At 44.2% G+C, this 17349-nt stretch overlaps 1 protein-coding gene across 1 annotated transcript; it reads right to left on the bottom strand.

Annotated features, from left to right (window-relative positions):
* Positions 1-3292: 3292 nt before the first annotated feature.
* On the bottom strand, positions 3293-15478 carry LOC131914400 (glutathione S-transferase A2-like). The gene is made up of 7 exons (XM_059267028.1): positions 15400-15478; positions 12520-12629; positions 9298-9349; positions 8349-8481; positions 6380-6521; positions 4230-4361; positions 3293-3437 (listed from the first exon to the last, which is right to left on the bottom strand). Exons 2-7 carry the CDS (start codon positions 12604-12606, stop codon positions 3315-3317), a joined length of 669 nt encoding a protein of 222 aa, XP_059123011.1. The 5' UTR covers positions 12607-12629; positions 15400-15478; the 3' UTR covers positions 3293-3314.
* Between the last annotated feature and the right edge of the window lie 1871 nt (positions 15479-17349).

Below are 17349 nucleotides of genomic sequence, written 5' to 3'. Positions count from 1 at the left end.
AACACCCCTTTGTGCCCTCACTCTGAGGCTGTCTCTCTTTGCCTCTCAAGAATTTGTGCCTTTGAAGAGTGCTAGCCAAGTCTTTTGGAGCCTGTCTTGGGTCTTGTGGAGAGTTGATCAATCTAAGGCTTTCTTGGTCCATGCTCAGGAGTGAACTTGGCAGGACCAGTCTGGGGATGAGCCTGTGCCTTGAAGGAGTTAAGGTTTTGGTTCCTGGGAACTTGACTTTCCCTGAGGAAGAGACTTGAGTTATCAGTCCCAAGGCCGCTGTGGTCGCCCTCTGAAATGCTCTTGAGATACCCTGTGTTCCCTTTGGGCAACATTGCTTGATTAGCCTCCTGCTGACTGTGTCCATATGTGACAGTCTCTGCTGACTCTGTCCCATATGTGATAGTCTCTGTGACTCTGTCCATATGTGACAGTCTCTGCTGACTCTGTCCCATTAGTGACAGTCTCTGTGACTCTGTCCATATGTGACAGTCTCTGCTGACTGTGTCCATATGTGACAGTCTCTGCTGACTCTGTCCCATATGTGATAGTCTCTGTGACTCTGTCCATATGTGACAGTCTCTGCTGACACTATCCCATATGTGACAGTCTCTGTACTCTGTCCCTTTCCTCCCCTAACAACAGTATATAGGATGCTGTACTCTTTAACAAGCTTCCTTAGCATAGGACACAGCTTGTGTAAGACCTCCTCATTCCAACCTTACCTGTCTCTTTACCTTCTGATCCCTCATCCTCTCTCTCAAGGACCTGTCACTGAAGAATGACATACTGACCTATGTCAGACTCACCTTGTTATTTTCTGATAACTTGATTGAAGTTAAATATTATTTACAAGTTAATGCTGTTTCTCTCTCAACATATGATTTCCCTCAGTGTCATATGCAAGAGAAAGTAGCTTGAGTCTTCCTAGAGACTTCTATAGTAAAGCTCTTCTAGACTAGTATTTCTTTCTTCTCAAGCCAGGACCTCTGCTGTTCCTCCAGACATTTTTGTTTCTGCTCTTTTTCTTTCTTTGTCTTAGTTCACATATGCTAGTGGTTTGCCTGTGTGTATGCATGTGCACCAGTGTGTGTGTATTGTCCACAGAGGAGGGCTTCAGACACCCTGAAACTGGAATCACACCATGTGAATGCTAGAAGATGAACATGACTCCTCTTCTAGAACAAGTGCCCTTTACTACTGAGCTATCTCTCCAGATGAAGAAAACTGATACACAACAGTGGCACAGGCTGTAATCTCAGCCCATGGCAAGCAGAAGCCGGAGGGTCCATTCAAGGCCAATCTGATCTGTATAAGGAGTTCCAGGCCACCTAAGAGTGCAGAGTAAAACCCTGTCCCCAAAGTATAAATACAAAAGGAAGGAACTTTAAAATGGGGCCAGAGAGATTGCTGCTCTAGAAGAATGAGAGTTGGATCCCAGCACCCAGGAGGCTCACAGCTCCCTATACTCCATCTCCAGGAGATCCAGTGCCCTCTTCTGCTTCCATGAGAACCTGCATCCTCAGGTATCAGACATACCAGAGACACACACAAGAAAATAATAATAATAATAATAATAATAATAATAATAATAATAATAAGAAGAAGAAGAAGAAGAAGCCAAGTGTGAAAAAGAGGATTTGAGATAGAGGATAGTGGAAGAGCATGTGTGAGGGTGGAGCTTCAACCTCCTGTTCCACAGAATGGAATATAAAGAATGGCCAGACTGCCACAGGATTAACACTGTTGTGCATCAGTTCAGTTGGCTCTGTGTGTTATGCTGCATAAACTGTACTTGATGACATAATCCATAAAGATGGATTCTATAGATTGACAGCTCATGATGAAGATCTGATAGAGGATCCAGTATAGTCTTTGATACTAAGATAGCTCAAAGGTCACCAGCCTGTTAGCCATATTCGTTCCCAGACCACTGGATGGGAAAGAGTTAATACATCATTCTCTTTGATGGGACAATCCTATGTGTTTAGCATTCCTAGTTCCCCTAGTGATTGTCTGTGACCACAAGGATCTCTGTGTCTCCAACAGTTGAGGGGAGAACGTGGACTTGTGTAAGATGTGTATCCCTGCCTGAGCTAGAGGTTGATGACAGTGTAAGTGGAGCTCACCAGGGCAATGGGTGTGGAGCCCAGGCTGGATCTGAGCAAGGGGGAGGGTATGCAGAGAATAGGATTAGGCAGACCCACCAGGCTAGACTGCAACATAAGGTATTCAAGGAAAGGTTTGGGGCTAGAGATTTGAGGTTGCATGGAAAAGATGAAATCAGCAGATTCCAGTGGGGCAGGGACAGAATTTATTTATTATTTATTTATTCATTTGAGACAGGGCATCACTATTCTGTAGCTCTAGCTGTCCTGGAAGTTACTATGTAGACCAGGCTGGCCTTGAACTCACAGAGATCCATGTAGCTCTGCTTCCCAAGTGCTGGGATTAAAGGCATGTGCCACCACATCCAGATAAGGGCAGAAACTTTTCAAAGATAGTTTCTGTTATTGTTATATTGAATGAATGTGTATTTTCCTCTCTATGATTACTATTAAAATATTCTTTAATTTTTATTTTACATGTCGAGGTGTTTTGACTCCATATAGGTATGTACATCACGGGTAAACAGTGACCACAGAGGTCTGAAGAGGACTTCAGGTTCTATGGAGCTGGAGTTACAGGTGGTTGTGAGATGTCATGGAGATGCTGGGGACCTAACCTGGTCCTCTCCAAGAACAACCAGTGCTTGTCACTTGTGAGCCTGCTTTCCAGATTCACCCTCACTATTTTAAATATTTAATTTTGTTTTCTCTGGTATTTTTTCTTTCTTTAAAATATCTTTACACTATCTAATTCCTTCTCCCCTAATTGCAGTCTTTTTTAGACCTTAAATTTTTCTTCTTTATTTTTTATTCTATTTTTTCATTTTTATTTCTTTGTCTTGTAATTAATGTTACCTTTAAATTTTGTGGCTCATTCTACAAAGATGTTAGTCACTTCTTTTCTCTTGTTAGTGTTCTTTTTACTTAGTTTTTCCTCATTTTTACAAGATTTGCTCTTATTTGTAGTGATTATTGTTTGCCTTCTTGGAATGTGATCTTGCAATCCCAGGTCAACAATTTGAACACCCGACATACATACATACATATATATATATATATATATATATATATATATATATATATATATATATATATATATATATATATATATATATCTTTGTTCATGTTCATTTTCTCAAACACCAGGATGAACAACTGCTGTTTATTATTTAAAAACACCAGAGACTGGTGTCTGTGGGCTCTCTCAATGCAGCTTTCCTAGAACTTGAAAATCTTCCTGGCCTCTTCGATTTGTTTGGCATCAAGGGGAGGCTTTCTCTGGCTGCCAGGCTGTAGGAACTTCTTCACATTGGGCAGGCTGCTGAGTCTGCTCTTCAGGGCCTGTAATCCAGAAAACACAGCCCAAGAGTCAGAATGGCTTATGTGGACAGTCCAAAAAACTCTGAGGCCCTCCCAGAACACTACCATCTGCATCCTTACAACAGTTCCCATATAGACATGAGAAGAATGATAAAACCATGAGCTGAAACCACAGTTCAGAATAATGTTCCTAAAGACCTCCTTTGACATCCAATTACCTTCTCCTCAGGTCCCTGACACACCCTGTAGGTCTGGTTTTGTGGTGCAGAGCACAGAGCACTGTGTATCTCAGTTGTGAAAGCAGAGACTACCAACGAAAACTGAAGACATGAAAAACTGAGGTGGAAATGGACACAGAAAAGCTCAGTCTAACCAGGAGCAGCTCACAGCCAGTTTTCACACCTGGAGATAAGGATGGGGTCCCTGGGGGTGGAGGACAGCATGGTGGGGTCTGTGGAGAGGGAAGCACAGTGCTGAGAAGTCAGAGCTGAGAAAAGGGATCAGCATGACAGAGATCTGCTCAGACACTGAGTGTGCAAAAACAGGACACATGAAATGAAGATGAAGGCCAGAAGCATCCTGCAAAAAACAGGGGTCCAGGGAAACTCTTGCATCTCTCTCATGACAAAAGGCAAAATATTTATCTTGGAGTACCAGCCACCAATCTCCACACACAAAAGATAATTTCCATGCCTGAAACCAGGTTCTAGTAGCTCAGTTCAGAGGCCTGAGGATGGGCCCTCAGCAGTCCACAGGCCACCATTATATTCACAGAGGCATGTGTGTGCGGCTGCCTCTCTGAGGTGATCTCACCTTCAGCAGGGGGAAAGGGGTCAGAAGGCTGGAGTCAAACTCTTCAATATAGAGGAGAAGTTCCAGCAGGTGAATGTCCACCCTGGTCAGCCTGTTGCCAACAAGGTAGTCTTGTCCGTGGCTCTTCAACACCTGCAGAATTAAAGGAGACAGATTATGAACATAGAATTGGGCAGGGACCACTAACTTTCCCCAAATCTCCCAAGGAGTAGCTCTGCCTCTGCCTGGCAGGGACAGAAGTGCAGACATTTCTCTAGGCCTACGATACAAGAGGGAGAGGGAGAAGTCAGGTGTGTGACCTCCTCTTTAAAGCTCAAGTGACCTTTCTCTGTCATTGCCAATTCCTATGGCCTTCATTCCATCCATCTCTCTGTATATTTTCCACATATGGTAAGGGCTTAGCCCCTGATACATCATGGTTCTTCCACTTATTTTAAGCTGATGGGACACTGGAATATCAGGACATTCCTCTCCCTGTCCTCTGTTCAATCTCTCTTGGCAGGCGCTCCATCTGCAGGGAGCATCAGTCACCAGAGAACATCTTATGTCTGCTCTCCTCAGTTCTCTGGAATCTGAAGTACACCTGACTGAACTACAGCACATCCTCCCCTCTACAGCACTGGCTCTGACTCCCAACCTTCACTGTGTCATGATTGACATGATGAATTGTATAGGGTGAACTGAGTTGGAGTCTGTAAGTAACATTGTACTGATAACACATGAATGTTGACAGATGAGTATGCCAAGACCATATGGTGCTAATCTTGCTATCTGATTGGTAGCTATGTATTTATTTAACATTGATTTCAACTTTTCTGCTTGAGTGAACATCAGATAATAATACTGTCTTAGTTACATTCATATGGCATTTACTTAAATATCCCAGCAATAAAAAATCACAGAAAACGATAAGGAAAAGCTATTCTTAAATCATGAGCTACAAGTAAAGACCTATAAAAGGCTTTGTGGTCACCTTATCTCACTGTACATGTCTACAGAGAAAAGTATAATTAGCACATCCAGAAACAAAAGGAAGTCAGGCACGGAGGCACACACATTTAATCCCGGCACTCAAGAGACTGAGGCAGGTGGATCTCTGTGAGCTCAATGCCAGTCCACATAGAGTACTGGAAGAGCCAGAGCAAAATAGTAGAGACCCTGTTTAAAAAAAAAAAAAAAGGAAAAATGAAGAAAAACTAAAAATACAAAAGGAAGCATCAAATGTTCTCAGTACATAGTTCATTGTGTGCATGGTTGTCATGAATCTCATACCAGAGATGCTGTAAGGTGTGATGGCTGGACATTATGTTGTAAGAAAAGGGGCCTTGACTTTAGAGGGCTGTGTGAGGACCTGATGGCCCTAAAACCCTCCCACAGAGCAGAGACAGCCATGAGTGAACTTTCAGTGAAAGGATGAAAAATAAGGTGATGCTTTGAAACATGGGGGTCACAGTCAGGTCTCTCAGGAATGTGTAGGATGCCCTTATCCTCTAGGATCATAGCTCTGTTCTTATCTTTTACTTGACAGAAGATCAAGTAGTTCTGAAGTGTTCTTGATCTTCCTCCAAAGAGAAGCCCTGACTAAGATAGGCACTCCATGTCACTGACACACCTTCATTTGCTGAGTGTGCATGGCTCTCCTCCAAGCCCTGCATCTGTGACCCCAATTCTGGCAGATAAGTTTTCCTTAACATCTCTTCATCATCTTCCTCTTCTCCACCCTCGATCCCTGTCCTTGTTCAGGTACTTCTCCTCCATCTTTGAAACACTATCATATTCTCCTGACAACCAGTCACTCTCTGGCCTCCTGTGTGATGTGACAGAATAATTCCCCATCTGTGTTTTTCTTGAGTTTCCTCTGGAATTGAAGGCCATTGTGTTCTGCAGGATCTGGGGCCATCTCTGGTGTGGCTCAGCCTTCCACAGATCAAGTTCTGGTTGTGGCCATGAACCCTGTTGCATACTGACCCCTAGATTGGCATGACCATGTAGGGCTCCTTCACAGACCATTTTCCACAGTGCCCTGTGGGGCAGGGGACTGTACAGAGAGGCTCACGGAAGGTCAGCACTGCAGCAACCTTTCTCTCCCAGACTCTACCTTTCTCTTGTCCTTGGAACTCAGTGTCCCCTGACTTCAAGAGCCCACTTACTTTTTCAAAGGCAGGCAAGTACCGGTTTTTGGTCCTGTCTTTTATCATGGAAATCTTGGCTTCTTTTTGGTCTGGGGGACATACAACCAGGTACAGGATCATTTCACTCAGATCTACAATACCCTCTGAATACATGTCAATCCTGAAAGACAAAATTATCCAAATGGTCAAGGGTTTTCAGGGATTTACCATTTTACATTTTAATCTAAAAACCTGAGAAATTTACACTGAAATGTGGTTGCAAGCTTATTTGCCTCTCATGGGTTATTATCTTCTATATTTAACAGATTTAACTTTAATTCTAGGATATCCTGTCAGTTCAAATACACTTTTAGAACTTTTTTTACAAACTTGGCCCATCCCAAGGACAAAGAGCATCACTGGCATTCCAGAGGATAACTATCAAAGTCTACAGCGCTCTCTCTCTCTCTCTCTCTCTCTCTCTCTCTCTCTCTCTCTCTCTCTCTTGTTTTAAACTCTCTGTGACATAATTTTTTCCCAACAACCTTGCTGAGATTCTCAGAGCTAACACTCTGCTTCCCATGTAAGCTCAACACAGAGCCCTGGTTGAAGCACCAGATGCATCTCTGTGCATGTCTCCTTCTGCTGCATGACCCAGAGTCATTCTTGGTCAGTGTTAGAAGTTCTCCAGTCTTTTCTCTTGAAGAACATCTGTATGTCCTCCACACAGTGCTGCTGGATTCTGGCCTTGTTAACTTTTGTCAAGACTTGTCTATTTCTTTATTCAGTTGACCCACAACACAGCACAGGACACATGTGTTCCCTTGCTTAAACTGTATTTCACACAGAGCTTTTGGAAAAGAGTTTCATTGTCACATTTTCAAATACTATCATTGGTGGCCCCCGAAAAGGTGGTATTCTGTGTTTCCATGCATCTGTAGCAGTCTAAGCATGTTAACATCCTCCAATGTTAGAAGAATTTGATCCTCACTCCCTTCAAACCTCTAATCCCACCCCTGTGACAGCTGCTCCAGAAGGTGCTGACCCATTTCCTTTCTTATCCACGGGGAGGACAGGAACGTTTCCTATGGATGAACCATGGAACATGTGCCCTGGTGTCTGCTTACTTCACATAATGCAGTGTCCACACTTGACCTTTGTCTGCTCCCCTCAGCACTTCAGATATTTTCATGGCTAAAATTATAAGTTGTGCTCCTCTTTCCTCTATTATGGAATATCTGGGGTGAGTCCACCATGAGAAAATTATAAATAATGTTGTTAGGTGTATTTCCATACAAGCACAATTAAAGCTGAGTCTCTCTTTCCATGGACATATGTTTTGCACACTAGTGTTGCTGGCTAACATCACATTTAGCTCTCTGAGCAACTACAATACTCATACACAGTGGTTTATGAATGAAGGACTTTGTCATATCACAGTGAGTCCCAGCATGGGTGGTACAGTCAGCCTGGATGCTTTAGTTCTGAATTAAATGCTTTAGGTAATCTTGGTCCTTGGGAACCGGTCTATCTAAGGCTCATTGAATTGACCAGTCAGTAGATCTTGCTGGCAATTCAGGTCTTGCTCTGCACTATTCCTACTCCTGGGATGTGGGAAGCAGCTCCTTCCCCCTTCCCTCCCTAGGACTCCTCCTCTAGCCTCAAGCCCTGTGTCCTTTGTCCTGAGATGTTGGCTGAGGTCCAGTCACTGAAGCCTTGAGCACCTGGAGTCCTGACTCCACCATGCTCAGGGCCCTTGGAACATCATGTTTGCAACTCTGTCCCCGAGCTGTGCTTGCAACACCATCCTCTGCTGCAGTCAAACACACCTGAACCTACCCCAGCTGCTCTTCCCTCTCCTCCATGGACTCTTCCTACTTAGCCTAAGTGTTCATGTCCATCACCAGCCTGCTCCTAGACTCAAAGCCTGCCACTCTCTTGCTCTCTGATGGAGACACCAATTCCTTCCTTTGTTTCCCCTTGGAGTAACAACAGAAATGTACCGTACAGGGCTCTCTCCTTCACGTCCTTGCCATAGAGGTCGTATTTGGTGGCGATGTAGTTGAGAATGGCTCTTGTCTGCACCAGCATCATCCCGTCAATCTCCACCATGGGCACTTGGTCAAACATCAATTTCCCATCTTTGAAAGAAGAAAGGAAAAAGGTCTGTGAAGTGTTCAAGTCTCACTTCTCAGGAACAGAAAAGTTGTATTGAAATGTCTGATCATGCAAAGGAAAGATAAATGATTGGCAGCCCGTCTTTAATGAAAATCCCATTTACTTTTAGCTCCTGCTTCCTCTTTGTCTCACCCACCTTCTGTTGGTTTTTGAGCTTCTCTCATTCACTGTTATTTCCTATCCAGATACATATTATATCTCTTATGCATGTTTTTATGTTCAGTTCTTGTCTCTGGATACATTTGAGAAGTTAGGAGGGAGAGAAGAGGGCCACCATGCAAATAGAGCTATGTAGGGAGTTTGGAAGTCTAGTTATCTTCAAGACATAAGGTGTATGACAGTTTCCTATGTAGTGAGCCACTGATTCCTCCAGTCTGTATCTGTGGGGTGATAGTAACTCATCAGTAGCTATAATGAAAATGCTCAAGAAAATCCCCAGCTGTTTGTCCACCCATGATTTAATCAATGGCCATGTACCTGTGTGGTTATTGGGTGTTGTGGGTGAAGAAAATGATGGTATATTTGTGAAAGTGAGCTGAATGGAATAGCTCACTCTGATGCAGAAATAGTAAGAAAACGTTTATTTACCAGTCACCAGACAAATTTTTGGAGAAACTAACTTCTCCACTATTATCATTGTTTCCATTTTCAGAGCACTCAAGGAGACCGCCACCTACATCCACTCTGCCATTTTTGACCATTCCCATCCACCACCCACCATCAAATTCTGGGAAACCTTCTAGGCACCTCATTGAGGACATATGGATACTTGGTGTTACCTTTTCTTAACTTCTCCAAGTCTTCTGGACTTTCTATAAACTTCTCTTCAAACTGAAGACAGAAAAAGTAAATGCATTTTCATTAGCTCATTCTGTGTTGTTGTAGACTTTTGAACTTGAGTGGTCTGTGTCTGGTAGTACATCTGCAGGAGACCAGAAGGGTCTGATCATGGCCACTTAATAATTCAGATTAGATCCATCAACAACAGGGTGTTGATCACAACAAAGCTGCTCATTCTTGTAGTGTTCCTCCTCCCTGACCCCACTATATCCATGCTTAGGTCCTAAGAAGAGAGTGTTCTCACTGGAGGACCAGCACTGGGAAATGGACTGTTGAGGGTTTGGACTTTAAGCAAAACTGTTAACTTCAGTGATAACAGAATAGAACTTTCTGTGTCTCCATCATCATGCATGGCATGGCCCCGGAATACTTGGTTTTTTAAATTTTTCTTGAAGATTTAGTTTTACTAATTTTAAATGTGTATGTGTGTGGGGTGGGGGATGTCTTATGAATGTTAAAAACCCATCTCAGAGGTCAGAGATCATGGAGGCCAAAGATTAGAGATTCATTTGGATATGGGGTGATAAACAGTTATTAACCGTCATGTGTGGGTGCTGGGAACCATAGTACATTGTATGTGCAATAAGAACTCTAAACAGCCAAGCATTTACTCTAGCCTCATATCAAAGTTGCTTACATTGTGGGGCTGTTATTGTATTTTTTAAATAGTTATTTGTTTTATGTATAAGCATTAATATATTTCTGTGTGAAGATACACATACCCAATGAAAACCCACTCTGGCCTTTTACAAGGGTTCCTGGAATCCGAACGCATGTGGCTTAATCTTTAGTCACCCAGCCCTCTCTCCAGCCCTCTAGAGTAATAAGCCACTCTCTTCCTCTCACGGTTTAAAGAAACTTTTCAATCACGAAAGGTTGAAAATCAGCTTCTACCTGGCCTGGCGAGGCAGTTTGCGGATGATCCATAACTGCCCGGACTGAACTGACCGGAATAAAATGTGATTGTCAACAACTTGCACAGCTTTCAGAGAGCTGCACAGAGTGCTGACGTCATCACGTAGGGCAGCTGAACTGTGATGGGGTTGTTGGGTGTGAGGGTGATGAGGTCAATGGGCGGCCTGTGGGCACATTGAGTCTAGAAGGTGTGAGCCAGGGTCTCTAATAGCCCCTGCCCACTGCCTTCTCAGTCACTCGGGGACACAGAACAGGAGGGCTTCTATGCAGATGTCCCACCCCCTCCTCCTGTGCTGAATCAGCAGTCCAGTGGCTTAGAACATCCCTGAGCTGCAAAACTGGCATGTAGACACTGGAGCCCAATTTTTCAATTATTTAAAGCAATCCTCCCAGACTGGCATAGTGTGTCTCCGTTCTTATGCACCCCTTCATTCAGAAAGGATCTAGATGAAGCCTTCTCTATTCCTTTAGGAATGGTTGTGTGATTCCATAGCTGAGGTAAACACGTTGCCATGACACTGAGGGAAGACACCAAAGCAGCCTTCACTGGACACCACTTCATCTTTCAAGCCTCCTGAGGTCAAGATCTCAGTAAGTGCCTTTGACTTCCTCTCAGGAAATGCCAACTACTGAGCTGCCCTGATGTGAACTGGGAAGTGTTTTTCCCAGTGACATATCTAGAGGGCAGCACTAAAGCCTACCAGAACTTTCTGCTCTAAAACTGGAAAGGAAAACATTTAACTTCAGAATGTTGCTTCCACACCTCACTTGGACCACTCACACACTTAGCTGAAAGCTCATAGACATGGGGGCCACCTGAAGATGGGACCTCTGTTTTATTCACCACCTATACCCTCCTGACCAGGCCTGCGCCTGGCATTTGATAGTCTCTACAAACTGATTATTGAGTATTGATCTGTTTTGACAGGAGGGTTGTTACTGCCTTCTGTGTCAGGTTTCCCATTTGTGCTGTAGCCTTTTTATTTAATTCCATTAATATTCTCTTGTATAGCTTAGCACTATTAACATTTTTTCTATTATAGGAGTGTAGAGGGAGGCAGAGTAAGTGCCCATGGAGACCAGAGGCACGTGAACCCTCTGAGGCTAGAGTAACAGGCCTGTTGTGAGCATCCTGTGTGGGTCCTCTGCAAGAACAGTATTGGATTTTGACCACCGAGACATCACTTCAGTCTCCTGTCCACAAGAAACCATTTTTATCATGGAAATTCCTGGGTCTTTGCTGTAAATCTGCACACAAGGTGCAAAGAGCCTCCATCCATCAATCACCAACTCCAACAACCACCAGCTAAAGTCACCCTGTTCACCTCTGTGCCCATCTTCTCTGCAACTCTGACCTTTATGTCAGAGCTGAGGTGTCACACGTCCCTGTCACAAACACCTCACCGTGAATCTCCAAATGTAAGTACTCTTTTTCACCCTTTGTTTTTTGAGAAAGAATTTCTCTGTGAAACAGCCTTGACTGTCCTGGAACTCATTCTGTAAAGCAGGCTGGACTCAAACTCACAGAGATCTGCTTGCCTCTGCCTCCTGAGTATTGAGATTAAAGCAGGTGCCACCACCACCCTGCATAAGAACACTTTTTAAAAGAACAGTGTCACACCTAAAATCACAGTATCTTACCATAATCTGTAATAATCAATTAGTATGGCCTAATAGCCAATATTCCATTTCTATATCTCCTTTTCTAACTTGAATCAACTCAAATAAGCAATTAGCCAAATAATCAAGTATTTGATTTTTTTCAATTGAAAACATCTTTTAATGTGAATGTGTTCTTTGATAGAGAGCATAATAAGATTTTCATTCATTCAAATCAATCCATCTTCTTCGCATTACCATTTTTTGTGGGGTTGGTGTTCACATTCTATGGGGAGCATCAGGGAAGGGGGGCTCTTCCATCAAGCAAGAGTACAGCCATTCTAGGCTTGGGCCCTGAGGGTCATGGTTATGGGAGGGTACACTGGGCATGCTCCCATTATCTCCCACAGGCACTGGGTAATTGTAGTGTGTGGTCTGGTAGATCAAGGGGGCATACTGGGTGTAGGGGCTGACTGTGGACATAATCATAGTCCCAGCCTACTTGGTCTTGGCAGTGCCATGGGCACTAAGATGACTACCATTTAGGGCAAAACTGTTTACAGTTTTTCTGGTGTGAAGTCTCTCAGCTTAGAGAAGTATTTTAACTTATCTTAGGTCCGGTTCCAGAAGCACAACACACAACCTACCTCCACCCCTGCTGCAGCCAGCAGCCACCTGATGCATTCCATTCGGCCCCGGCCATTGAAGTAGTGAAGCACGGGCTTCCCGGCCATGGCAGGAACTGTGGTTTCACTAACTGCGAAGGAAAAAGCAAAGAGGTCAATCCCAGGGAGACTGTGCTTTGGGATGTGAGTAACACAACACGAGAGGAGGGAAGTCTGCCTTCTTCATGGGCAGCTTCCAGGAGGCCCAGGAGGGTCTTGTTGACTAATTTTTCACCCATCAGTGACCACAAACCTGCAATTGTACCAAACAGGTCTCAGCTGGCCAGGTGCCTTTGTTGAGGCGATGTTGCGAGACCCCGAGCAAGACCACCACAGAGCAAATATCCTATGCAAAACACAAAGTTGTTTATTGATAACAAACAAGCCAAGGCTTGGTCCATGTCCAACACTAAACACAGCGGATGGAGGAGGATGGCCCTGAGCTCTCAGGGTGAGGGGTTTTTAAAGGGAAAAACCGAAAACATGATGGTATAAGTAAAGAACTAGCTGAACCTTGAGCAGTCAGAATATGTGCAGAAAGGGAACTAGTGCAAGGACTATGTCTTTTGTTCATGGTCCTCCCAGAAACTGCTTGATTAAGTCTCAGGAAACTGAAACTGAGGCCTGATCTCTGAGAGAAGACTGAACAGCCTGTTATGGCATCTGCTTGGTCCTTTCACCTTCTCTTTGAGGACATAAACGAAGCAGCCCTGATCCTAGAGAGATGAAGGACTGGAAGCTGTTGACCTTGGACAGCAGAGCCATCACAGAGGGATGAGACAAAGTCCCTCCCCAGTCCTTTGGTTCCTGGACTGCTCAGTTCAGAAGATGTCGATGACTTTGTGTGACCCTGGCTGTGCCAAACCCCAGTTCCCCCAGGAGAAGGGCTCATCTCTTGGTTGCAGTTCTGTTTCCCACTGAACACTGGACTCTGTTCTGTGTTCAGAAGAGAGCATTTGATGCAGTAACACATGTAATGGGCAGTTGTACATTGGAACTTTACTTCATCTCCACAAAGTTATTGGTGAGGAGCTGTCCCTGTCACATGTTTGCAGGAGAGAGGATGTCCATACAGTTCCATGGTGAGGAGACCCTGGAGAGCACAGCTCAGTTCCTGCACAGTGAGCAGATGTGCTGGGTCCCTGCTGCTCAGCGGGCTGGAAAGTCAACATCATGGTTCATGGGTTGTGTCTTAACTTGTGATGTGATAGGAAATTTCAGAGTCTGCCTTTTACCAGGTACACTGTGTGTGTGTGTGTGTGTGTGTGTCTGTCTGTCTGTCTGTCTGTCTGTAGGTGCACATGGGTGCATGACTGCAAAGGCTAGAAGAAGATGTCAGATCCTCTAGAGCTGGTGGACTCTGTCTACTGGGTCAGTATCACCAGGCCTCAGCAACATTCTTACCCCTCAGATGTCGGCCTCCCTGCCCTCAGTTTACACTTGCTTCTCATGGGCACCTCACAGTTTCCTCCAGCACGTTATAACACTCTGTTCTTTTCTGTCTGTGCTTTTCTTTGTTTTCTTCATGAGCTCTAGTTTGCTCTGCATAGCTTCTGTACTGGGGACTTCACAGGGACTCTGAGATTCTGAGGCTTTCAAAGACTTTCATCCTGCCTTCCCTGGGTTGCAGCCATTCTTCATCATCACTTGTCTTGCAGCCATATGGTGACTTATACCTTATAGATGACATCTCTGCTGAGCGGTGTGGCTCTCTCTTTAACCTCTCTGTTTTAGAGCTGCATGAATTAAGATTCTCCTAGCTTTCTCCATATTCATGATGAATGCTTTGAACCTTAGCATGGGATTGGCCACATAACTGCTTAGAGTCAGAGTGTGTATTTAGCTTCGTTCTTCTACACACTCATTTCTTCCTGCCCTGTCTTCTTACAGGAATTTAAACTGTTTTCTGGTCTCTCGTTCATTCTCTCCTACACACATCTGTGATCATGGAGTTAATAAGTATACAACTTCTCTCTGGAATATGATGGAGTCCTCAGATCTCCCAGAGATCAATAGTCACACTTTTCTTTTCCATTTGCTTTTTTGGGCTTACCATTTAATAACAGAGGTTGTGTTGGGCAATTAATTATTAAGATAGTAATAAAGTAAAAATCCTAAGTATGAAACCTGCTACTCTGCTATTTAAACAGAATTATCAAAGCAATCAGAATCTACATGACAGAAACAATGTGGTAGAAAACTCAGTTGAGGAAGTGCTTTGGGAGGGTGGTCTGAGAGAGTCTGGGTAAATTTAAGTTCTCACCTGAAGGAATGTGCAAGTTCTCTGTGAGATTGGCACATGCAATTCAAGAGAAGAAAGCTATTGATCTCAGGTTTCCCTGAGAGGACAGTCCAGGTCTACTCCTCACTCTCCTGAATCCCATCATTTAGAGTCCCTTGCAAATACGTTAAACCCCACCCTTCGGCTCAGTGACTCTGAAGGAGGAGGAGGGAGGAGGGAACAGACAGAGAAACAGAAGGAGAAAAAGGAGGAGTAGGAGACGAGGGAAGGAACAGAAGAAGAGAAGAGTGAAGACCAGGATCAGGAAGGAGGGAGAAAGAGGAGGAGGAATGGAGGAGGAGAGGTGAGGAGAGGGAGATGACCGAAAGAGAGAAGGAAAAGGGAAAGAGAAATAGCTCCTTCACAAAATAATTCATAGGAACCAGCAATCAAACACAGGTAAAATTGAAGGTAGTGAGAAGTGAATATGATCAAAGTATATAACATACATGAGTGGAAATTACATAATAAAACCAGCTGTTCTGTACAACTAATACACAATAAATAAAGCACTGAAAAGCTATTTTCCAGTGATGCAGACATGAGAACATGTCACACAGGTTATAAAAGAGAGAACTGACCTAGTGAGAGTCCAGGCTTCTTCTCCACTCAGCGCCCCAGCTGCAGCTCCAGATGAATGTGGACGCTGCTTTAATAAGGTGACCATTCTAACAAGGGGGTGGGGACCAATAGGGAACAGCCACTCCCGTGGACTTCCACAGAGTTCAAGATTTCAGAGTTTCATAACAGACTAGAAACGGGACAAATCAGGGAGAGGCTCACAAGCCACCACCCTTTCCTGAAGAGCTAGAGTCCTTTAATGGATTCGTTGGTTTAATGCTTATGTGTCTCTAAGTCACGTGTCGTCCATGCTCCTGTGAACAACCCTAATGAAACACATTGGTCAATAAATAAGAAACAAAGGAAGCAGACCACACTAGAGCGTAAATGGAATCACAGAGTCAACCCACAGAACCCTCAACTATAACAATAAAATGTGACTTTACACTACTGACTGTGGGGGATAGTTTGTTAAGAAGCCTTAAAATACAGAATTAAGACATTGTCCCAAATTCAAGGCTATTGAAGTACAGGTTACACTGCCCCCTGCTTATTGTATCTAGTGATTAAGCTAATATCCTGTAAGAGCATATTTGTGTTAACCTTTGTCCTGTTTTAATCAGGAGATGAAGGGCAGAAAGAAATTTCACAATTCACACTTAACTTCACCTAGATAATCATTAAGAGTCTGTCCCAGCATGCTCTGGGCCTCAGTGCATCTGTGCAACCTTGCAGGTACTACTGTGGAATATTGCCTTGTCACCATTAGTAATGCCATTTCCAAGCTAGTGAGAATTACTGTTACTTCATGCCAAGTTCAGACTCACAGTTCTTATCCACAAACAAGGACATCTACCACTGACTTTATGCACAGACTCACATGCTCAATTGTGGTTTTAGTTGTAATCATTGGTTCATAGGTCTGTATTAATCATTACCCGATGACCTGGTTGACTTCAGAGATGCGTGTCACTTGCCTGAGTCGGATACCCTACCAGTGTCCAGGGCTGGCATCTTTTATCTTGGTATACATGCTAATTTCTCTTCAACTACAGAATTTCCCTCCTCAAAGGGCACTCCACTTCTCTAAAAACAGATGACAAATTGGCAGTGCTGCCCTTCATGTGCACCAGACCAGCACAGGATCTCAAGTCCATGCAGCAGTCTCAGTTACAGGGATGAGTTGTGTTTGAACCCTGCTCATGAAGAGTCCCTGTCACAGGCTGTGAGCTTATGGCAGAGGAAGAAACAAACCCTGTGCGGAAGGTGAGTGTCCCAGGAGAGCAATGGGCAGACTTGATAGAGAGAACAGAGAGATCTCAAGTGCACAGCAAGGCCTGAATCAGGAGTGCTGCTGAAGACTACTGTTGCCTTAAAACTGAGTCTATTGTCCCAGCCCTGAAAGGAAGGAAGCCCTCAGCTGCCTGCCTGTCCCAGACCATTTCCCTAGGACTATGTTGAGTCCCTGTTCATCTAGCTCCTGCACTTTCATCTTTCTATGCAGCCAGGCCCTGCACAAACCATTTCTTTAGCTGGGCCAACTCCCCTCCATCCTCTGGACATGCTGTGTTTCCCCTATCAGGGCCCTGTCCAGACAGTGTGGAGCCCTGAGCAAGGAGCTCTCCAGGGCTTAGTTCCAAGCTCCCATGGCTGGTCTAGAGTGCAGCCTTGAGGCACATGTGACCAACTTTCCTTTAATGTATGGGATGTGTCACCATGTGCAGGTGTAAGAAGGACATTCTAGTGGCTCCTTGGGTGCCCCCCCCCCACCAAACTAACAGATGTAAAAGTTGTTTGATGCAAATCCTGGACTTTATCTTCAGGGAAAACAAAATGTGTCCTGCAAATATGCTCTTTAAAAATTTGGACTCAAGAAAAGTTGACCGGGCGGGGAGCACAGCTGGGTGGTACAGTTTGTTTTCTCAGGCTCCCAAGAGCCTGAGGTAAAGACCAACATGGAAAAGAGAAGT

Source organism: Peromyscus eremicus, chromosome 7 (assembly GCF_949786415.1).
Source record: "Peromyscus eremicus chromosome 7, PerEre_H2_v1, whole genome shotgun sequence".
NCBI classification, from domain to species: domain Eukaryota; kingdom Metazoa; phylum Chordata; class Mammalia; order Rodentia; family Cricetidae; genus Peromyscus; species Peromyscus eremicus.
The sequence above is the reverse complement of the archived record's forward strand: the minus strand, read 5'-3'. Positions and strand labels throughout refer to the sequence as shown.